Source organism: Oratosquilla oratoria, chromosome 24, assembly GCF_046742065.1.
Source record: "Oratosquilla oratoria isolate Oo_2021 chromosome 24, ASM4674206v1, whole genome shotgun sequence".
NCBI classification, from domain to species: Eukaryota; Metazoa; Arthropoda; class Malacostraca; order Stomatopoda; family Squillidae; genus Oratosquilla; species Oratosquilla oratoria.
This window is the reverse complement of record NC_134800.1, coordinates 44829338-44853072: the sequence shown is the minus strand read 5'-3', so window position 1 is coordinate 44853072 and position 23735 is coordinate 44829338. Positions and strand designations below refer to the sequence as shown.

Here is a 23735-nt window from a genome sequence, read left to right as displayed (position 1 = left end):
ACACCCACCCAAAACCTATTAATTTAACACCCCTCTCATCTCAACCCTGTTTCCCACCACACTACCCGGATTAAAGGCAATGCAGCAAGGCACAGCTCTTCCACAGCATGCCCTGACAGCTGGATCATTATATAGTAATCCCTCTTCTCATCTATTGTAAAAAAACACAAAAATAAAATTAATAGATGAATTAAATTAAATTAAACAAGATGAAAACAGATAAATTAATAAATAAATAAAGGGAGGTAGAAAAACAGATAAATGGATTGCAGCGTAGAATAGAAAAAAACATCTTCAGTGCACATTTTCACTTGTTTTAAAGCCTAATCTCTTGTGGTCCATCAGTTCTTGTACCATGACCAAACTTAGGTTGGTCTGTTCTTCTCCTTCCCTTGTGGTGCCACCTCTCACACCCAAAATTTGTAGTACCAGAATGACTACTATGATTATATCAATGAATGGATGGGCGAAATGTATAGTACGCTTTCATAAAACCGTGTTCAATCAAGAGCACCACGTTTGATGATGACAATTAGTCAAATGTATTTCCATAATGGTGATTTGGAAAACATTATATTAAGTCTAATTTAGTGGTAATCGCTGCCACCACCCAAAACCCCCAAAATGTAGATATAATTTGACCTCGTGGTAATTTCTGATCAAACAATATTTCATTGCATTCTCCCCTTTTAAGGCCATTTTGGTGTTACTTATATTTGCGGAATCCAGTATAGGTTAATTAAAGAAAATAGTAAGTTTATAATCAGTTGATTTACTGATCTTTTGTTAGGCCGGTGGTCTATGTCCACGTTGGATCGTCAAATGTTAGGCTGGTAGTCTGCCCACGTTTGAGCAGCCAGTTAGGCTGGTTGAAGGCAAACTCTGTTAGAGATAGAGTTGGGGTTATTTAACCATGAAAAGTTGGGTTAATAATGAAATGTTAGGCGCCAGGGGGGAGGGGGGACGAGACGGCGGGGGAATTGACGACTGTGTTCCAAGTCGTGTCTTCGGCGATCTGCTGGCGGGGATCAAAAGAGAGGGGTGGGGAAGAAGGCGAGAAAGCAAGAAGCATAGAGTTGAGTTTATTTAACCATGAAAAGTTGGGTTAGCAATGAAATGTTGGGCGCCAGTGATGGGGGGAGAACGGGACGGGAAGTGACGACTGTGTTTCAAGTCGTGTCCCCGGTGATCTGCTTGCAGGGATCAAAGGTGGAGGGGGGGGGGCGAGAAAGTAAGGAGCAGCGAACGAACTCGTGTATGCTTCTCCGAGGCTCTCTGCATCTTCAGCGTCCGTTTACTCTTTATATACATGGGCAGGTCATGACCCATGCTCCTAATTGCCGTGAGGTCAAGTGTGCTGCGTGGGAAGTCGGAGCCAAAACGTTCTGACACCGATAACTCACGAAGACAGAGGGTAGGCGTTCCTCAGTGAACCAGTGATGTGTGTCACGTGCTGGCCGAGGTAGTCATCGCTGAGGCTGGTGAGATGCACATGTCTCATGAAGGAGGCTCTGTGTGGTAGTCACGCGGCAGACCAGGGCTGACCAGCCATCCCGGGGCCCCACGAGCAATTCCCTCAAGGAGGCTTTGTCCCATCCTTGGGCCTCAAGCAAGCTCCGGGTCGCGTTGCAGCTGGGCAGATGCGAGCGTGTCCCATGAGGCTACTTGGGGGTCAATAAGGTCGTGAGACGCCGAGAAGAGATGAGGCGAATGGGTGAGGATCGGTGAATCAGGTGGTGAGGACCGGTCGTGATGACTACTCCTAACATCTATGATATCCATCTAATAAATTGCAATCAAAATAAAATAAATCATATGTAATATTCTCTATCACAGTAGACACTGCAATTGATTTAAATTGTCATAAATGAACCAAATACCTTACATTGGGTTATTATTTATGATACAATTATGAACAAAAGAGGTCACTTGTATAGGGATTAAGTATTGAATGAATTGGAGGCCCCATTGACTTGGCTGAAATGTTTGGATATTACGCTTGCTAACTATTAAGCCACCGTATTTGATATTTACACCTACTCCCTATCCTAGCCTAATCCTATATAAGATTTACTTTATCTTTGGAAGAGATCACTTTATCATTGGATAGAGCTCTTGCCCACAATCCCTTTCAAAATCACTCGATTATATTCCTATAGTTTATTACAATTCTTTTTTTTTTTCGATCACCACGCTCAATAGATTCAGGTTTCAGTTTGGTTTGGTTTGTTTACACTCCCTCTCCCCATGTTAGGGGATGGGTTTTTCGTGTTCGATAACCAAATGTTATGTCGAACCGCGTTCGATGAACCATTAGACCGTGTAAACCCCCTCTTAGACTACCCATATCCGCACGTGAAATACTGCATGGCTTGCGGACGTGTTCGATCTTTGGATAAAAACACCGACTACCACTTCGTAATACAATTCAAGGTTTCGTTACCTCGTTTCGTGATCCAACCTTTATGTGTTCTAAATTCATAGAAAATATTCCTCTAATGTAATCCTGAACTGTAGGATGGGGATTTTTCTCCACCTAAATTTAAGGTTCCTAGTCTATGTTTACATACGAATACGTCCTCATGACGTCACGGAGGAGTGGAGTGAGTTTACACACAATGCCTACGTATGATCTCGCGTATAGAATCTTCGAGAAAAATGCAAATAAACGAAAATACTCACTCAAATTTCTGGCCTTAGATCCAAACAATCCATCCACCAGTTACCCTGGATCACTTACTAGAGCTATTCCCCGTTTTTAGTAGATTCTATCTATGCTTGCCATATGGAAATTGAATGCTGAGGTGTCCCAATGATTTTGACACTATGTGCCTTCAGAGAATCATGGAGGTATTGCAGGAATTACTTTGCATCAAACCAGAGACTGTACTGTGAGACAGGGTCTATGCCAGGGGTGGGGAACCTTTTTGTGCATGAAGGCCACCTTACAATTCATCGTCCTACATAGAGGCCGCACTGATTTTTTTTTTTCAATTATTTTATCCCTTTTTAGGGGACGGTGCAAGTTTTCCACCCCCTCCCTAAAAATTCAGTTTAAAAATATTTCTTTAATTTTAAAAATATACATATATATAGAATTTTTAAATTATCTTTACCCATTTTTTTTAATTTCGAAGTGGGTGCAGAATTTACACTTGACTTTTTTGTTTTAATTATACCCTTTTTATGAATTCAAATTTAAAGTAATTTAGAAATGCAAAAAATGCATACAGATATTTAATGAGACAAAAAATACTACGCAAAAAAATTGCATAAAATGTAATTATGAAATGAAGATTCAAAATCTTAGGCCGCACTTGATGGCCCGGAAGGCCGCAGGTTCCCCACCTCTGGTCAATGCCATTTACCAGTATAATTTGTGAATGTCAACTTCAGCTATACAGTATAGGTATGTGGCAAATTTCCCTGATGGTGATCCTACTAACAGAGTTGTCTCCACATGGCTGGGGCAAGCTGATTGAACCTATTGAGTTGTTTGGAGTGGGAAGAGTGGCAACATGGGAGCTTGCTCAGAGACTATGAAGACTGGTATCGGCATGAGTGAAGCATTATGCTCCCTGGCATATGCCCCTAATTGATGATAATAAATTAATGAACCCTTTTATTGCATTCTCAATCCTCCCCTCAAGTTCACTCCATTCACTTGTCTTTCTATACTCATTCTTCCCATATGCTCAAACCATCCCCTCGAGATGCTTCCATTTATCATCTATTTATGCCTATCTCTTGCCCTCTCCTTTCTGGATGATAATGTGTACATCTGAACATAAAATACACTCCCTCTCCATATGTTCAAACCATCCTAATATTCTTTGATCAACCCTCTGTAGCAATTATCTCTCTATGCCTACTTTTTATATCACCTCATTTCTCACCCCATCAATTCATGTATTTATCTAATTGTGGTATACAGGAGAGGAGCAATGTTCATTGGGTCCTGTCTCCTATTCTCTAATTTTCTAACATACCTAGACTTAAATTCATGTACAGTTCTAACTTAAACTATATCTCTGATTCCCCCCCACATTGTAATCTCATAACAAAACTAGTAAGAGACTCAAGGGGGAGGGTTATTACAAACCTTTAAGATTTAAGATCAAACTAGAAAATTATACACTAAATACCAAGAGGGAAGAGAGAGTGGTGGATGGGAGTGGAGTGGGCATGTCTTTGAGTTAGTTACCTCCTTTATATGGGGTAAGAAGCCCTTGGTATATAGATGGGTAGAAACAATTATGACAACTGCATCATCATTGAATTGAACAAGCTTCCAGCTGAGGCAATTGAATGCGAAGTTTAAAATTCACATGCATATACCAAAAAGCCTCTTCCCCCTTATAAGGAAGATGGCCATATATGGGATGCACCCACCCTTCATCATTGTTTTTTTTCACTTTGGCTCCATGTATCTTAAAATTCACTTTGGATAAATACACATCCATACATTTACCAAAAGGTCTTTCCCCCTTTAAAAGAGATGGTCAAGTGAAAGCACACATCTATCTATATACCATGGGCTTTTTCCCCCTTATAAGGGAGGTAGCCAAGTCAACAGGCACGTATCCACCCCCATCCATCACCCTTTCCTCCCTCTCATCTTAGCTCTTCATGGATAGAGTCATCCCTGTCTCCTGTCAGCATGCTTATCATCATAACTCAGTGAGAACTGGAATAGATGTTGAAGAATGTATAAAAGAATTCAAACAACTTCACTCTTTTATTTAGAAACTTGGTTGCTACAACAGCATCAACTGGATTAAATTTCCTTGACACCTTACCCTGCAACTCAATACTAAATTCACATGGTGAAGGAACTTATGACCCAAAAAGAGTGAAATTCAAGGGTCCCTGAATAAAAAAAATTGTGGCTCTTGCGTGCTCAAACACCATATCTTAAGTCACTGTACTGTAGTAAGATCCTTATATGTAAGTAAAACCAGTTAGGATGAAAGAATGCTGTCCATATACACTCCCTAACAGCCAATTAAAGGATACTATGAAGAATTTTATCAAAATCATAAAATAATCTTTTTCTTAACATTACTCTATAATTTTCTTGACAATAACATATACATCTGAACAAAATACATATTTTTTGTGTGTACTGATTATCTTTCCTAAGCCAAGAAACATGGCCATACATAAATTTACTTAAACTTTATTATTTCTCCTTTAGATGATTTACAATCTTTTTGTGCAAATTTTGAACCAGGGCAGAGAAGTAGATAAACATTGGGCCCATGTGAGCCGCTTTTTTGGAGGAATTAGTCTCGCAGACAACACACACAGAACGAGGTTCCTCCTTCTCCTGCCAAAGTGTGGTTGTGAACTCCAGAATTGGTTCATCAGTGTTTACAATGAGTGATTTTAACATGATAGAGGTAATTTCAACTTCACGCTCCAATGGAGTTTTCTGTGAGGAAAGCACCTGCTTAGAAACCTTTTTACGACCAACCCACATCTCATTCATGGCTGAGCATTTAAAGACTGCAATCTTTGAGAATGCTCCTTGGACTTCTACTGCCTGGCCATCTTCAATCTTCCTTCGTTTGCTGATCCCTTCCTCCACAACAGACTCACGTTTTTCACCAACTTCAGCTTCGTCTGCGCCGTCTTCCTCTTCCTGGACATCAATCTTCAAACATTTACTAAGGCTAAAATTGACTAAATCTCTTGCCATCACTGCAACGTGGTCAGATTCCTTTACACTTACACTCTTCTTTTCAACCTTACCTCCAGCATCTATGCTGATGTGAGGATAGTCCGTGTAAGAAAGGGAGAAGTTATATGGCTGCAATAGCGGATTACTCTTGTCTGCCGATTCTCCGTTTCCACTGCTCGTACTTGGGTTTTCATCGATTCTACAGCCATTCACCTGAGTCACCACAATGTCCTCATCATCACTGTTCTTTTCAGCAGTCTTTTTCTTTTCATCACTGTTCTTTTCAGCAGTCTTTTTCTTTTTGCCTATACCCTTACCACCACCATTTTTAACATTTTCCTCTTCGTCTAAAATTTCTATGGAGTCCTGAGAGTTAACGTCTGAGTCATCTAATGTAATGACCTCATCCTTGGAGGGTGAGGCCTTTGGTGAATCCTTTGGAGTGTCCTTTGTACCTGGATTCTTGGCTGGCAGCTTTTCTTTCACCTCAATCTTATCCATCAACTTAGACAAAGGACATTCACCGTCAATGATTTTATCACACAATTCGCCAGCAACTTTACACTTGTAAACAAACTCTATTAGAGCATCGCATCTCAGCCCTCGGGAGGTGTTATGAGACAGGTCAAATGGATCCTGAATGCATAATGGGGTATCCAATTGGAGGGTCACATTCTGTCGGCAGTAATAGTCCATGCACGGATCCATTTGGTGGCGTTTTTTATTGTACAGTTCATCTCTTGTCAGAGTTTTACCCAGCAGGGGACAAATGACAAGGTCATCATAATTGAAGTCGGCGTACAACTTGAAGAAGTGGCGCACCAATTCAATGATTGTGTAATTGTGATACTTTCTTTGCCATTCAATAATGTTCTGGCCAAAGTCACAATTCCAGCCATTGACGAAGGTGTTTCCGACGTTGCCGTATTGCGAGGCTTGCTTTCGTAAGTACACGATTGGTGGTATGACAGGATTTTCCAGTTGCATGAGGCAGAAGAGCATCATCATGGTGAGAGCATAGTTGGTCAGGAGGTAGGTTGGCTGCCCCCCACCAGCAATACCCTGCATGAAAGACAAATATAGATAAATTAATATATACATACATATACTAAAGGCTTTTTTCCCCCTTAAAAGGGAGGTAGCCAAAAAACAAAGGCATAAAAACCACTCCCACCCATTTCATCCCTAATACACTCCACTCCCCTCCACCCTCTTCCCTCCCTCTTATCTTGGTACTTCCTGGATGACGGGTCATCCCTGCATCTTGTCCACTGCCTTGGGTCAGCAGCAGTGTCACAAGACACAGCACATCCACAGCATGGCTGCTTCATTAAATCGGCAACCCCCCATCTCTGTCCCCTCATGCAGAAAAGGAGAAGACGGGGAGAAATCCCTTTGGGCTGCGTCATAATTTTCTCACACATACTACCTCACCCCCATCCCCCTACCCATTCCACCTCGTGCATCACAACATCATCCATACACAACCATTCCCCATTCACCCATCTTCTGTCCTCTCCTGTCCTTCCTCAATAGACATTTCCCTCTTTCCCAAAGCCCCTTTCACTCTGTCCATCCACCTCATCCTAGGTCATCCCCTCATGTTCACTCCTTCCACATCTCTTTCACTAGTCTTTCTTCACTCATTCTTTCCATGTGTCCAAACCATCCTAATACTCTTTCATCCACCCTATCTCCTAACTCCCTTTCCACCCCTGTTCTCCTCACCTCCTCATTTCTCACTCTATCCAGCCAAGTAACCCCCATCATACTTCTCAGACACCTCATCTCAAACACATTCAAACTCCTTCTCTCTTCCTCTCTTATGTTTCATGTTTCTGCCCCATACAGTGCTGTCGGCACAATCATTCCGTCATACAATCTCCTCTCAGCATCAATTCCCAAATATCTACTTCTCATTATACTTTTTAATCCACCAAGGCATTTACTTGCTTCTTTCAATCTACATTCTACCTCCACCTCCACTCCTCCCTTTCCTGCCACATTCGCCCCCAAGTATCTAAAACTATCCACTTCCTCTAGTCTCTCTCCCTCAATACTCACTTCCAGCCTGCTGCCACTTTCACCCCTTGTACATCTCATCACCTTACTTTTACCCACATTTATCTTCAACTTCCTTTGTTCACACACTCTCCCAAACTCTGTCACTAACTTCCTCAATCCCTCCTCTGATCCTGCTACAAGCGCAGTGTTGTCCGCAAACAACAGCTGGCTCACCTCCCACTTTTCTCCATTTTCTTTAAGCAACTCCAACCCACCTCCCTTGCATTTACCTCTAGCACCACCCCATCCAATATATAAATAACAAATAAATATATAAATAAACAAACATATATGTATCAAAGCACACTTAACCTCCTGTCCCATCTTAACACCTTGGGGGTGGTGGATCACCTGTTCCCCGTCACATCACTCGAGTCAAACCAAAGCAGCAAGGTTCTATTCAGCAAGGCCCCACAACCAGAGCTGGTTTACACCCCCCCACTCCTTCATCACATGCTGACCCTCTCCTCATCTGCTTAAAACCAATTTATGACACAGACAAGAAGATAGGAAACAGGAAGTACGAGTGAACAGAAAACAGTTGTTGATGGATGAGGAAGTGACAAGACTCAAAGGAATTTCTTCTCGTTGACTCTGTGTAGTTCTTGTGTATTTCTCCAAGGAGTCCGTTCTAGATGGGGCAGAGGCAGAAATTCACGAATGTGATGGTGCCAATTTGACCACCAGTTATCAGATCACTGCTGTTGCCTGTCACTCAGTGAGACACTGGCTTGGCAACATGGGGAAAAAGCACTACTGCCATGTGTCATATCATGGAATTTATTGAAATCATTGTTTTAATCCTAAAAAGTGAAAAGTGATACTGAACTATAGAGCTTCCTTTACTAGAGAGACTGAGACAGTCAGAGAGAGAGAGACAGAGAGAGAGAGAAAAAATAAATAAATAAATAAACATGGGAAATGAAAGCGACAGAGAGAGAGGCATGTACTAAGGCTGATTTGGCAGAATGGCTCACATTACATCGTACACCATGAACACTCTTTGGAGTGGAAGAACTATAGGAGGATAGGTTGCCATGAAATGATATGGTGGAAATAAAACCAGCCCTAGCTGTCAGGCCCTGCGGTGGAGGTGCTATGTCTTGCTGCACTGCTCCACAAAGAGCAAAGCTGGGAGGGGCAACAATACGAGTTTTTGCGGAGTGTAGGGCGGTAGGAAGATAAAATGTCAATTTAAAACAAAAATATAAAGAATCAATATAGGACTACTGTAATCATAACACCTTATAATACAAGCAAAGGCAAGGAAGGTCATGCTTCTGCCTGTATCAGCCACATTTGTCGACCGATGAACACCGACCTGAATCTTGGCCCAATATCGAACAAACATGAGGTAAGGGCGTACAAGCTGGTGCGTAGTGGTGTACAAGTGGATAAGTCTGGTGTTGAACACGGGCATACGATTCTTGAAAGAGAGATCCACCTGCAGTCCCGTTTTGGCATCCTGGAATTTAACTATAGGCACCCTTGCCCTCGGAACGGCTTGGATCTAAAATAAAGAGAAAAATTACTTTTCACTGGAAGGTTCTAAGCCCCCTCTAACATATAGACATTGGTGAGCTGGCTCAAGTATCTTACATTTTACGAGAACCATACTGATTAGAGATGAAAACTGTCACCAATATGACAAAGCCATAGTGATCCAACCATGTACCTTCTACTGAATATAGCAGTCTATGGTGACAATATGTTAACCACACTGTTATGCAAGAAAGGGAGGGGCAGGGAATGGGGGGGGGGGGTGCTTATGTGTGAATGATATTTTGACATAGCCCAAAGGGACTTCTCCCTGTTTTCTCTTTTTTATGCATGAGGGAACAGAGGGGGGGTCGCTGATTAAGTGAAGCAGCCTTGCTGTGGACATACTGTGTCTTGGGACATTGCTTCTGACTCAGGGCAGTGAGTATGATACAGGGGCAGCACATCATCCATGAGGAGCTAAAATGAGAGGGGGGAAAGTGTGGTGAATCGGAGCGGAATGGGTGGGAGTAGGTACGTGCCTTTGACTTGGCTACCTCCCTTATAAGGGGGAAAAACCTCTTGGTATATAGATAGATATAGATGGTGACATACACATTAAGTATGTCACCTTGCAAAATTAGTTAAGCTTTTGTCAAATGTACAAACCAAGAACTTACTTGATATCCAAATTTTGTTTTACGAATTTCTCTGGACAAAAACCAGGTGAGATCTGCAGCATTTCTTTCCTGCTCCGCTGAAAATATGAACAAAAAATGTCCAATTCACATTTACATGGCGAAAAATAGGGAAGGAGCACACAATGGTGTCCTATTTCTCTTAACATTTGATAACTTAATGATCGTTAAAAATATTGACATATTATGAACTTTAGTTTCATTTCACCATCAAATATTAAAACTGATTACGTAACAAATTTCGTCTAATCTACCAACCTTTCGATCCTGTGGCCCAAACATCCACCCCAAGTTCGGCGTACATATCCACATCACAACCTTTGAAGCCTAAGTTATTGGCTGATGAGCCAAAGATATACGTTATTGTGCCCGGGAATTGCTGCCTCAACATATTTTGCAATCCCATCCTGAAAAGGTCCACAAAGTTGTGGTTGAACTAATGGGGCCTTTTGACATGATAGCTTAACTTCAGTTTATGCAAATATGAAGATGACAACTACAAAGTTGGTTTTCATAAAAGATATGAGAACATACATACATATACCAAAGGCTTTTCCTCCTTTACAAGGGAGGTAGCCAAAAAACAGTCATAAAATCCACTCCCACCCATTCCATTCCCACATTCTTCACTCCTTTCCATCCTCCTCTCTCCTTCTTATCTTGGCTCTTCCTCGATGATGGGTCATCTCTGCATCTCACCACTGCCCTGGGTCAGAAGCAATATTGCAAGACACAGTACATCCACAGCAACACCACTTCATTAAATTGGCGACCACCCCTCTCCTTCCCCTCATGCAAAAATGGAAAAGATGGAGAGAAATTCCTTCAGGCTGCATCCATTTATTTTTCACACATACTCCCTCACTTCCCCCATCCCCACCCACTCCCCCTCATGCATCACAGCATCATCCATACACAACCATTCTCCATTCACCCCTATTTTCTGTCTTCTCCCGTCCTTCCTCAACAGACATTCCCTTCTTTCCCAATGCCCCTTTTACCCCATCCATCCATTTCATCCTTGGTCACCCCCTCATGTTCACTCCTTCCACCTCCATCTTTCTTCACTCATTTTTTCTGTGTCCAAAACATCCTTATACTCTTTCATTCACCCCTATCTCCCAACTCCCTTTCCATCCCTGTTCTCCTCCTCACCTCCTAGTTTCTCATTCTATCCAGTCTGGTGACCCCCATCATACTTCTCAGGCACCTCATCTAAAACACATTCAAACTCCTCCTCTCTTATATTCCATATTTCTGCCCCATACAGTGCTGTTGGCACAATCACTCCTTCATATAATCTCCTCTTAGCATCCATTCCCAAAAGTCTATGTCTCATTACACTTTCTAATCCCCCAAGGCATTTACTTGCTTCTCTTGATCTACATTTTACCTCCACCTCCATTCCTCCCTTTCCTGCCACATTCGCACCAAAATATCTATAACTATCCACTTCCTCTAGTCCCTCTCCTTTAATATTCATTTCCAGTCTCCTGCCACTTTCTCCCCTTGGCTATGTCATTTCTTCATCCATTCACATTCCCTCTCAATTTACTCTCACCATTTTGCATTTCCTGTTCCATGCTCAAGAGAGAGCACATCAACCAGTCTTGAGTAAAATGCCACCAAGGAACTAAAAGACTGCCATGTATGATACCTATCATGGAAACCCATTCAATATGACTAAAATTATTCATGATATGATGATGATGATGATGATGATGATGATGATGATGATGATGATTGATGATGATGATGATTTAGCATCACAAACTTCCCCTATCAGGAGGCTAAGACAATACCCCTTACAAAGGACTTTGTAGTGTGGAATTTAATGAACCATGCCCCTGGTCATCATTGTCGCAAGTAACAATGCCCTAACCCGCTCGTCCAGTGAGCTTCCTTATCCCATATACCTTAATCCCTGCCGGAGTTGATAGTCTGATCCTTTCAGTTCTATGTCATTAATAATCCTTTGAATCAAGACATCTATGTGCTTGGTGTGAGGAGTAGGATCTTCCATTAAGGAGAGCGTGGCATCGCTTACTGGAGGAACACCATCTTCAACTGTTCAGACAAAAACATTACTTCAATTAGTGACACAAGACATGCTGCACAGTGTACAAAGCTTATGCATTATGTACCAATAAAACCAACCTCTACCATTCACAATTAAACAGTCAAACAATAATTTTATTTTCAGACTAGTTGGTTTTATGTTTGAATGTTTTTCCCATTGTAATCACTTTTTGCTGGCCTTTTCATTCTATTTTCTATACCATTCATACAAACATACATAAAGGCATACATATAATCAAAAATCTGTTCTTTGCATACAAATGAAAAGAAATTTCCTATGTCTATCATCACAAGCAATTACAATATATATATATGGATACATTCGGATCACATGAAGAATCGTCACCCCAGACTTCAACAGGGTGACAATTCTTCATGTGGGTCATTCTGGGTTTATGATTCTTCATTTGTATAAGTTGATGACAATAATCATAACGTTCATTCAACCTAACCTAATCGTCACCCAAGACTTCAACAGGGTGACAATTCTTCATTGTGGGCTATCCTAGGGTGACACTTCTTCATGTGGGCCATCCTGGGTTTACAATTCTTCGTTTGAATTCTTCGTTTGTATAAGTTGATGACAATAATCATAACCTTCATTCAACCTAATGTAGCCTAGCCTAACCTAATCTTTATTCCACTGTTGATATTCGGCATATGGGGTGACAGTTCTTCAGGTGGGATCTCATGGGGTGACGATTCTTCATGTGGGCATTCTGGGGTGACAATTCTTCATGTGCCCCATACATTCATATACTAAAAGGCTCCCTCCCCCTCATAAGGAGGCAGCCCAGCCAAATCATACATTCATCTTTCACTCATCAACAACTATTTGCTGTCCTATTCATCTTAGTTCCTAGTAGATGAAGGGTCATTGCAGCCCCAGATCACTGCTCTGGTCAGAAGCACTGCAGGAAGACAACACCCCCAGTGCAGGCCCATCAACTGAAGCTGCCTTACCTCCACCACTTTTTTATAATTACAACACTGATATTTCAAAAGGCCCTTTCCCCTTTATAAGAGGGGTGGCCAGCCAAGGCATGTACCCATCTTTCATCTATCCCACACTCATCTAATGACAACATACCCTCCAATAGAAAGTTACCTACAAACTTGCTATGTATGGCAACTTGATGATGTATAGAGAATTCTCATACCCTTGCATATAGTATGCATGACATTCATTTGCTCTGCTTTAATACAGAATTTACTGCATATTGAGTATATGTTATGTAATGTTGTGTATATATATTCAGGAAAAGTCAATCCTTTCATAGGAACACACATTCTACATAATCACTCCATAACCCACCTAAGTGTCTATTTTATTTTATTCTATTTATCTTATTTAATTTTTTATTGGCATTATTACTTTTTAGAGTACATCTTTCCTATTGTACTTTTTTGAACACCAATCACATTTTGCTACCATGTAAACCAATTAAACTACCAACCTGACTTTCTCTGCTGTGTTTCCTTTTTTCGCTTTGGTGACACAGTCAGGCGTCTGTCTCTCACGTAAAAAACACTCTTCAAAGCTCTCTTACATGCATCTCTGAAACAAGCAATTTATACTTAATTTTGCAGATCAAGACCTACAACAACATACATAAACGTATCAATAACTGTTGTACCTCTTTGTTATAATTCACTCGCACAAATATTACTAGATCACGACAAAAAATTCTATTTGGACTCTACAGCAGTGTATTTCTTCAAACAAAATTCAACGCAATTCTACCCTCTCACATTTGGTTTCTAAACACTTGTGAATGAAACCTCTACACTGTAACAACACTCAGAAGGAAGGTGGTGTATAATTTTGTCTCCTAAATTGCTAGGCAATCATTTTTATTCTAATTATTTTTTAATTCTTGTGGTATGTGCCATACATGCATTTTGTGGAAAGATGAATACAATCTAGTTGTTGCAATGCAAGATATCATCAACTAAGGAGAAATATCCTGCATTAAATCTCACAAGAGTACTTACACCACAAGATGTCTAAAAATATGAAAAAAATCGAGAGGACTTACGCAGACTCAAAGGTGATGAACATGAATTTGAAGGAGGGAAACACACTTTCAATTCCATATTTCCAGAATTGCACAACAACGGCTTCATCTGGCGTCTCTGGTAAGTAGCCTGCCAAATAATGATATATATCAATCAATCCATTGCCCCTGGTTTCTCTTGCAAAGACCTGTGACCTTAAGATAATAGACAATAGATCAAATATATCACATGTACCAAAATTTATAGAGGAAATGAAGAACATCCCTTCAGATTGCATCATTTCCTAATTCATCTACAACCACTTCCCTGTTTAAGAGACATCTCTAATGTCTGATTCGCCCCACCTTAGTCTTTCCCTAATTATTTACATACCAAAGGCTTTTTCCCCCTTACAAGGGAGGTAGCCAAAAAACAAAGCCATAAAATCCACTCCCACTCATTCCATCCCCACATACTCCACTCTAATCCACACCCCTCCTTCACTCTTATCTTAGCTCCTCCTGGATGACGGGTCATCCCTGCATCTCGCCCACTGCCCTGGGTCAGAAGCAGTGTTGCAAGACACAGCACATCCTCAGCAAAGCCGTTTCATATTGGTGAGCCCCCACTCTCCATCCCCTCATGCAGAAAGGAAGAAGACAGGGAGAAATCCCTTCAAGCTGTATCAATTTATTTCTCACACATACTCCCTCACTTCCCCCATCCCCCCACTCACTCCCTTTCATGCATCACAGCATCATCCACACACCACTCTCCACCCACCCCCATCCCCTGTACTCCCCCATCTTTCCTCAACAGACACTCCCCTCGCTCCCAATGCCCCTTTTACCCCATACACCCATCCCATCCCTGGTCACCCCCCTGCCTCCGCCCTCCACTAATCTCTCTTCACCCACTCTTTCCACATGTCCAAACCATCCCAACACCCTTTCATCAACCCCACCTCCCAGCTCCCCTTCCACCCCCAATCTCCTCCTCACCTCCTCATTTCTCACCCCATCTGGTCCAGCAACTCCTATCACACCTCTTGGGTGCCTCATCTCAAACATATTCAAACTCCTCCTCTCTTCCTTTCTTGCACTCCATGTTTCCACCCAACACAGTGCCATCAGCACAATCACTCCCACACACAATCTCCCCCAGCACCCACTCCCAAATGTCCATCTCTCATCACATTTTTCAAACCCCCAAGGCCCCACCTGCCACTCCCAACCCACACTCCACCTCCACTCCTCCCTTTCCCACCACATTTGCACCCAAGTATCTAAAACTATCCACTTCCTCCAATACTCACTTCCAGTCTGCTGCCACTTTCTCCCCTTGTACATCTCATCAACTTACTTTCACCCACATTTATCTTCAACTCTCTTCCCTTGCACACCCTCCCAAACCCCATCATTAACTTCCTCAATCCCTCCTCTGATCCCACCACAAGCACAGCATCATCAACAAACAACAACTGGCCTGTCTCCCACCTTTCTCCACTTTCTTCAACCACCTCAAATTCCCGACCCACCATTCCCGAATCCACCTGTCGCACCACCCACCCACGTGTAAACTGAACAGCCAAGGTGACACAACACATCCCTGGCAAAGTCCCTCCCCAACCTCAATCCACCCACCTCTCCACTTCCAACTCCAACACAAGCTCCACCACTCTCACAAAAACTCTTGACCACTCTTAAAAGCTTTCTTCTCATCCCACACATATGCAAACACCCCTACAGCACTCCCCCTTTGCTCACACTGTCACAAGCTCTTTCCAAATCCATAAAGGCCCAAAAAACATCCCCACCCATTCCCAAAGTCTTTTCACATATCTATCTCACCACAAAAATTTGATCCATGCAACCATCACCCATCCCAAACCCTAATTAATAAAAATAGATGAATAAATAAATAAATAGATAAAGAAGTAAAATAAATAAATAAATAAATAAATAAATAGATAAAGAAGTAAAATAAATGAACAAATAAAGGAACAGAGAATCAGTGTACCTACCTGATACATATACGGATTTGTCTGCTTCAACATCTTCCCCACCAGGGGTGTTCTTATTCTTGTAGTTCTTCTGATGTTTTTTGCCCAAAAGATGGGATATAAACTGCAGCTTGTCCAACAATGGTGTCTGACACACACCACACTTTCTCATTTCTATACAACTGTCAGCCATTTTGCACTTCTTTTACATACAGTACCAATATTGCCAAGACAAATTAAGTTGTAAAGATATATTCATACAACTATTTAAGTTACCACAATTGTCTAAACATAATGTGCATTCAACTTGTAGTCTTGTCATTCATAGTAAAATAATGATATGGTTTGAGAACCTAAATTCCATTTGTCCTTGTTTCCTTAACACAGCACACAAGGAGCAACTACAGCATGTTCTGTCCTGAAAAGAAAAGAAAATATTGTAATCATATGTATACATAGGGTACAAACAAAACATCTGCAGTACATCTATGATAAATTTTTACTTTGATCAATAAACATTTAATCAATACCTTCTTTATATGAATTAAAAAGCACACATTAAATGTACTCCAGATCTATCAATCCATATACCAAGAGCTTTTTCCCCCTTATAAGTTACAGGCTTATGTCTAGACATTTTAGACATAAGCATTTAGGTTGCCAACATTGGGATTTAGGTAAAATCTCTGCCATTTTCAAGATTTATGTCTAGACTTAGGGGTTAAGATATTTTATAAATTTGGCCCCTGGGTCAGAAGCAGTGTCACAAGACACAGTGCATCCACAGCAAGGCCACTTCATTAAATCAGCGACCCTCCTTCCATCCCCTCATGCAGAATAAGAGAAGATGGGGAAAAATCCCTTCAGGCTGTGTTAAATTATTTTTTCCACACATACTCCCTCACCCCTATTCCTCACTCATTCCCTTTCATGCATAATAGCATCATCCATACACAACCATTCTCTATTCACCCTTATCTTCTGTCTTCTCCAGTCCTTCCTCTACAGACATTCCCCTCTTTCCCAATACCCCTTTTACCCCATCCATCAATCTCATCCTTGGTAGCTCCTTTATGTTCACTCCTTCCACCTCTTTTACTAATCTTTCTTCACTCATTCTTTCCATGTGTCCAAACTATCCCAATACTCTTTCATTAACCCTATCTCCCAACTCCCTTTCCACTCCCATTCTCCTCACCTCGTTTCTCACTCAATTGAGCCTAGTAACCCCTAAAATACTTCTCAGGCCCCTCATCTCAAGATAAGTGCACTAAAAAAGAACTGGCTGAGTTGAAAGGTAAAAACAAGAGGTTGAAAAATAATGGAAACAAAAATAATGAGACCATAAGAAAAGAGGCAGATGAACAAATTAAAGCAATGACCATGGAAGTGGGAAAAAGCATGGGAGAAAATGAATTGCAGCAATTCAGGAATGATTGGAAAAAAGACAAAGATAAGGTAATTTTCAAAGAAATAGTTCACCAATAGATGCAGAAGGCTGAAGATGCAGTTATTAGGGTAATTAAACAAAAAGAAAATCTAGTAAGACATACAGTAAACAAAAAAAAAACATACATACATATACCAAGGCTTTTCCCCCCTTACAAGGGGGGTAGCCAAAAAGAAAAAGGCATAAAATCATTCCCACCCATTCTATCCCTGAATACACTCCACACCCCTCCACCCTCCCTCTTATCTTAGTACCTCCTGAAATGACAAAAAAGTATAGTAATTTATGGTCTAAAGGAAAAACATAACCGAAATTAGTTCCTGAGAGAAAAAGAGGACAATGAGTTGGCAAAAAGTGTTCTAAAAGTAGTACAGGATAAGCAAGAAATAGATAAGGAAGTAGAGGAAGTGCACAGAATGGGTATATTGAAGAAGGAAAAAGTTGACCACTAAAGATCAAATTTAGGTCACAAATGGCAGTGGAGGAAATCTTAGCAAGAAGCTGCAAAAAAATGTGCAGCAAGATCCAGGCAAGGCAATATAATCCTTGGCGAGAGAGATGGGTGTCGCAGTGGTGACTATGAAGAAAGTGCTGAACGAGAATCTTCGCTACTCCTCATACAAGAGGCACAAGGCCCAAGAGAACTGCCTTACGAAAGCCAAGAAATTCCTCAACAAGGTCAAACACCCAGTTGAGCCGGGGATGCTCTGGTTCTTCTCAGACAAGAACTTCTCCCAGTACCAATTGCACAATGCACTGAACAACAAGTGGCTAGCCTACAGTCTGCACAAAGTCCTGCACTTCATGAAGACCAAGTTCCCTCAAACTGTAATGATCTTTGGGTGTGTTTCTAGCGAAGGCCACAGCATGCCACCCCACATCTTTGAAGACAGACTCAGACTCACTTCAGATGGTTATATCAAGTTTCTGTCCACTGTTGTCAAGCGCTGGGTGGAGAGTGTGGCTGTGGGAAGACCATACATGTGGCAGCAGGACTCAGCTCTGCGTCACACCTCCAGGAAAACCCAGTAGTGGCTGTCTGAGACCTACGACTTCACCAGTCCCAACATCTGGATCCTCAGCTCACCTGATTGCAAACCCATGGACTTCTATATGTGGAGCACAGTTGAAAAAGACACCAATCATACTGCCTGCAATACCAAGGACAAGCAGATTACCAGGATCAAACTGGTATTCAGGCGTCTCTCAAAGGACACTGTGAAGACTATATGCTGCAGGTTCAGGTCCCACCTGGAGGCTGTGGTGGAGGCTCAGGGTGGCTTCTCTGAGTGAGCTATATTTGACAAAAGATCTTCTAAGAGATGCATTTTGAATTTTGAGAATACATAAATTTTTGGCCAAGATATGACGTTTTCATTTCCTTTCTGAAAAAGTGTCAAATCTATTTCAAACACCCTGTATATACAAATACCAAGAGCTTTTCCCTGTCCCTCCCTCTTTTCTTCGTTCCTCCTGGATGGCAGGTCATTCCTGCATTTCACACATTGCCCTTGGTCAGAAGCAATGTTGCAAGACACAGCACATTCACAGCAAGGCCGCTTCATTAAATCGGCAACCCTCCCTCTCTGTCTCCTCATGCAGAAATGGAGAAGACGGGGAGAAATCCCTTCAGGCTACATCAATTTATTTTTCATACATACTCCCTCACCCCCCATCCCCCACCCACTCCCTTTCATGCACCACAGCATCATCCAAACACAACCATTCTCTATTCAACCCTATCTTCTGTCCTCTCCCATCCTTTCTCTACAGACATTCCCCTCTTTCCAAATGCCCCTTTTACCCCATCCATCAATCTCATCCTTGGTTGCCCCCCTCATATTCCTTCCTTCCACCTCTGCCTTCCACACCTCTTTTACTAATCTTTCTTCACTCATTCTTTCCATGGGTCCAAACCATCCCAATACTCTTTCATCAACCCTATCTACCGACTCATTTTCCAACCGTTCTTCTCCTCACCTCCTCATTTCTCATGCTATCCAACCTAGTAACCCCTATCATACTTTCCAGGCACCTCATCTCAAACACATTCAAACTCCTCCTCTCTGTGTTTCAAGTTTTTGCCCCATACAGCACAATCACTCCTTCATACAATCTCCTCTTAGCATCCATTCCCAAATGTCTATTTTCATAAGAACTCTTGACTGCTATTAACAGCTTTCCTCCTATCCCATACATCTACAATACTTCCCACATTGCCTTCCTGTCTACCCTGTCATAAGCCCTTTCAAAATCCATAAAGGCCCAAAAAACATCCTTACCTTTTCCTAAAGCCTTCTCACATATCTGTCTTACCACAAAAATTATATTCATGCAACCCCTAACTGTCCTAAACCCACACTGTTCCTCACCAATTACTCCTTCTGTTCCTCTCCTAATCCTCTCAATCAAAACCCTCCCACAAGCCTTCCCAACTACACTTAGCAAACTCTGAAACTACTACACAAGTAGCTTATACAAACAATTAATTCTGATATCAAATAAGTTTGTCCAACTGACCTGATTTGGCATCAATCACTTGTTTGAAGTAACATGGCAGGAGGAATCCTTCCTCATTACCAGCACAAAGAATCACATTGTTGCTTGACATGAAGAACTTAAGACCATCTAGACAATGAAAGAAAATAATGTCACTGATATATCAATTATAAAAAAGTAATATCTTTACTGAAGTCAACAAATTCAGAATCTATAATGCAATTATTATTATTATTATTATTATTATCATAATTATTATTTTTTTCTTTCATTCATTTTAAAAACTCACCATTAAGTGCCTTCTGTAAATCAATGTAGATGTAAAGGTTACAGGACTTCCGGATGCCACTGACCTCACCAGAGGCACCAGGAAGATGCTGGGTGAAGTGGATATGATTGCGGTTCATGCGACTCAGACCTTGTCCTCTGATGCTTTCCCAGTGACGTCGATAGGTGCCATGTATGACACATGGGTACTGTGTCCAGTCTGTAATTTCATCTAACTCAGCTTCATCCACCTAATTGTTAGAAAAAAAAGGAAACAATAAAAAATGTCTGTAATTTCTTCTACACATTTAACACAATACATCATACTGCCTCACCCTATCCATTTCTGTGACACCTGTCACATTTTTCAAACATTTCATCTCAAAACTCTTCAGTCTCTTCCTTTATACAGGTAGGCTGCATTACAAAACCATACAATATACAAGAATCCAGTGATATGAGCTTGATAAATTAGAAATTATTTTCAATATATTATCTCTAAAAGCCTTGATTTGACTGTGTCTTGCTGCATTGCTTCTGGCCCAGGGGGATGAGTAAAATCACAATGTTCAAACTGCCTGCCCTGCCACAATGACTTTGATGTGCAAAGGCAAGTTTGTGGGCAGTGAAAGAGAATGGCGCATCCCTACCCTGTCCCTTATATACTTTCCCCATTTTATCACTTGTTATACAAGAATTCATTGTACAATGATGTCAAATGGAACCAAACTACTAATATCTTTAGGATGTCCCTGCATTCCAATAATGACACATTTAATTCAACACATAACTTACTTCAATAGAATGGCCTTGACAAGCTCTTATATAAGTCTTCTCGTCTTCTTCCTTTAGTGCAAACCTTTGTTTTGGACAGTTCTTGACAATCCTTCTAACATCTGCCTCTGTTACCTAGTACAGAAAAAGGAAAGAAAAAAAAAATTATTTAAGACAAAATGTTAAAACCATAACTAGAATATTTTCAGTTTCTATATGATGATGCTAAACACCAATAAAATCAAGAATTTGCCAATTCACCCTCTTCCAGATTGTCATTACAGTAGCAGTAGAAAGGAGAAAGACCTAAATACCTTTCTGGTTTACATTTGCACAATCATCACCTACTAATTCAAAACTACATTAATGAACTGATGCAAAATGCTACATAAAACTCGTAACCAGTTGAGCAAAAGACTATAAATCTTTCTTTAAATTATATCACAAAATGTAGTTGTTATCCGGGAATCATTGGCCACAGCTGTAACAATACAAAATCAATCCAGTGTCCCAGATTTCTTATAATGGATACATGGCTCCCAGGTATACACAGGATTAGGAAAGCAAAAATTGGTGCAAAAAGACACAGCTACAGCTACTGAAAAAGATCAAGAAATTAAAAAAAAAAAAGTTCAAGAATGTGGAACCTTGAGTAAATACAAAATACAGCTAATGAATGAAGCCATACAACTAACTAGCAAGCACAGCAGAGCATGCCTAAGCCTGGACATAACAGCATTTAAGGTCATAACAAGAGCAAGGTCCTCACTCTGCAAAAACAAAACCTTACATGCAAATTGTGTGATAACATAATATGTGCAGATTTGCTACAGTATACAAAAGGGAATGAGGGCTTGCACAGCATCCACATACAAAAGAATCAACTACCCCAATACCTCAATGCCTCCTGATTAATTATATACATATATATAGATGTGTGTATATAATTTATTCACCTAATTGTCCCAAAAGCCTTTCATTTCCAATTACCAGTACTCTGGGTCAATCAATTCTAAGAAAGTGTCACTTAAGCTAACAAATGAGTAGGAGCTTACGGTGCACAAGTAGATGTTGTGCAGGATGAAGTTAAAAAATGTTATTTACATTTCCACTTCCAATTCATAGCCAACCTTACTGCCCTAGATACAACCATCACACCGAGAACACTGAACAACTCATCTTACACAGACCCACACTAACAATCTCTGGACAATAACACAACATTTTTCTATGTGTAAGGGCCCATCTGGTGGCTGTTGCCAGTTACAGGGTGTGTACAGTAATTGTTTTGTTGTTTCAGGGACACTGTGGAAAGACACGGGTAACCACACTACTCAAAACAAAAGCAACCGATAAGTATACAATGAGACTGTCCCAGCAACACCTTGCATCCATGGAGAGCTTGACATTTCCTCATCTATGGAAAAGGCATGCAGCACTTATGTTAATCTCTGCCAGAGACAGCAGCAGCAAGATCTCAGAGCTACTAAAAGTGACTGAACAGTTTGTCAAGACCATCAGGAGGCAGTTGATTTCTTCTGACTACAATTATGAAGGTGCTGCCAAGAGGAAACATTATTCTCAATGATCAGACACCATCAGGGATGCCAAATTTATCACTCAATTGCAAGCCATGGTTGACAAAGACCCCAGCCGGTCCATGAGGTTCATTGCCAGAGACCTGCAAGTGTCTTAGGGCACCATAAGGAAGTGTTTGCATGAAGATATCAGATACAAGTCATACAAAATGCGTGAGGGTCTACTCCTCTCCACAAAGATGCAAAAGAATCGCTTCAAGAAGAGCAAGAAGATGCTCAACAAACTGAAGCACCCTCTGGAGAACAACATGCTCTAATTCTTTTCAGGCGAAAAGAACTTCTGCCAGGACCAGACCCACAACTCTCTGAACAACAGGCGGTTGGGGTAGTCTGCAGCGAGGGCCAAGTCATGTCCCCGTTCTTCTTTCCCCAGGGGCTCAGGGTGAGCACTGAAATGTACATCAACCTCCTACAGACCCATGTGAAGCTGTGGATTGAGGAAGTAGCTGCTGGTAGACCCTATGTGTGGCAACAGGACTCAGCACCATGTCACACCTCCAGAAAATCTCAGACATGGCTCTCCGACAATTTCTTTGACTTCACTGCCCCTGATGTGTGGCCCCCTAACTCACCTGACTTCAACCCTATTGACTATTTTGTATGGGGCGCAGTTGAATGAAATACTAACCACACCCCATGCAAGAATAAGGATGTTCTGATCAGTCGCATCAAGGTCGTCTTCCCCAATCTCTCCAAGGTTGTGAAGAAGGCCTGTGTCAAGTTTCAAGGGTGTGTTGAGGAAGTCATTGATGCCAAGGGCAGATTCATCGGGTAATGGGACACCAGAAGTGTGCTGATACAGTCTTTTTTGCAATAAATGCATTTTCAACTAAATTGTGACTTTTTTTTTTGTGACCCTAAAAAACAAAACAAATACCATACGTACTCAGTACTTGGGAGCTGTATGCCTCCTGCAAGCAAGACCTGGGACAACAAATGATGGACTAATTGTCATATTTTTTTCTACACTGATTTTCATTTCATATCTAACAGATCTTTCATCCAGGCTGCCAATTTCTTTTTCAATTCAAGCAAAACCATCTATCTTCTTCTTTATCACTCCCCCCATGTATTGGTCTTCCAGGATATCTTTCATTTAAGATATTTCCTTTAAGTCTTCCAATATGCTCCAATATCCATATTA

At 41.2% G+C, this 23735-nt stretch overlaps 1 protein-coding gene across 3 annotated transcripts; it reads right to left on the bottom strand.

The window, feature by feature from the left end:
* Positions 1-4723: 4723 nt before the first annotated feature.
* Positions 4724-20081, bottom strand: LOC143038596 (speckle targeted PIP5K1A-regulated poly(A) polymerase-like). 3 transcript variants are annotated; one of them, XM_076208014.1, is made up of 9 exons: positions 19974-20081; positions 16025-16421; positions 14043-14151; positions 13461-13561; positions 11841-11991; positions 10183-10331; positions 9907-9983; positions 9069-9257; positions 4724-6745 (listed from the first exon to the last, which is right to left on the bottom strand). In XM_076208014.1, the coding sequence occupies exons 2-9, from the start codon at positions 16194-16196 to the stop codon at positions 5183-5185; spliced, it is 2511 nt and encodes an 836-aa protein (XP_076064129.1). In that variant the 5' UTR covers positions 16197-16421; positions 19974-20081; the 3' UTR covers positions 4724-5182. The 3 variants fall into 3 exon arrangements, with proteins under 3 accessions (XP_076064129.1, XP_076064131.1, XP_076064130.1); XM_076208016.1 differs by having other exon boundaries at positions 9114-9257; XM_076208015.1 differs by lacking the exon at positions 19974-20081 and adding an exon at positions 18359-18486.
* Positions 20082-23735: the final 3654 nt, after the last annotated feature.

What these genes read in the sequence shown, in the direction of transcription:
- LOC143038596 (XM_076208014.1), bottom strand. Translation starts at nt 16,196, where the DNA reads ATGGCTGACAGTTGTATAGAAATGAGAAAGTGTGGTGTGTGTCAGACA. An exon ending in CAAATCCGTATATGTATCAG is followed by an intron (nt 14,152 to 16,024) that starts GTAGGTACACTG and finishes ATTATTTGGCAG; the next exon opens with GCTACTTACCAGAGACGCCA. An exon ending in CAACTCCGGCAGGGATTAAG is followed by an intron (nt 10,332 to 11,840) that starts GTATATGGGATA and finishes GGACCTTTTCAG; the next exon opens with GATGGGATTGCAAAATATGT.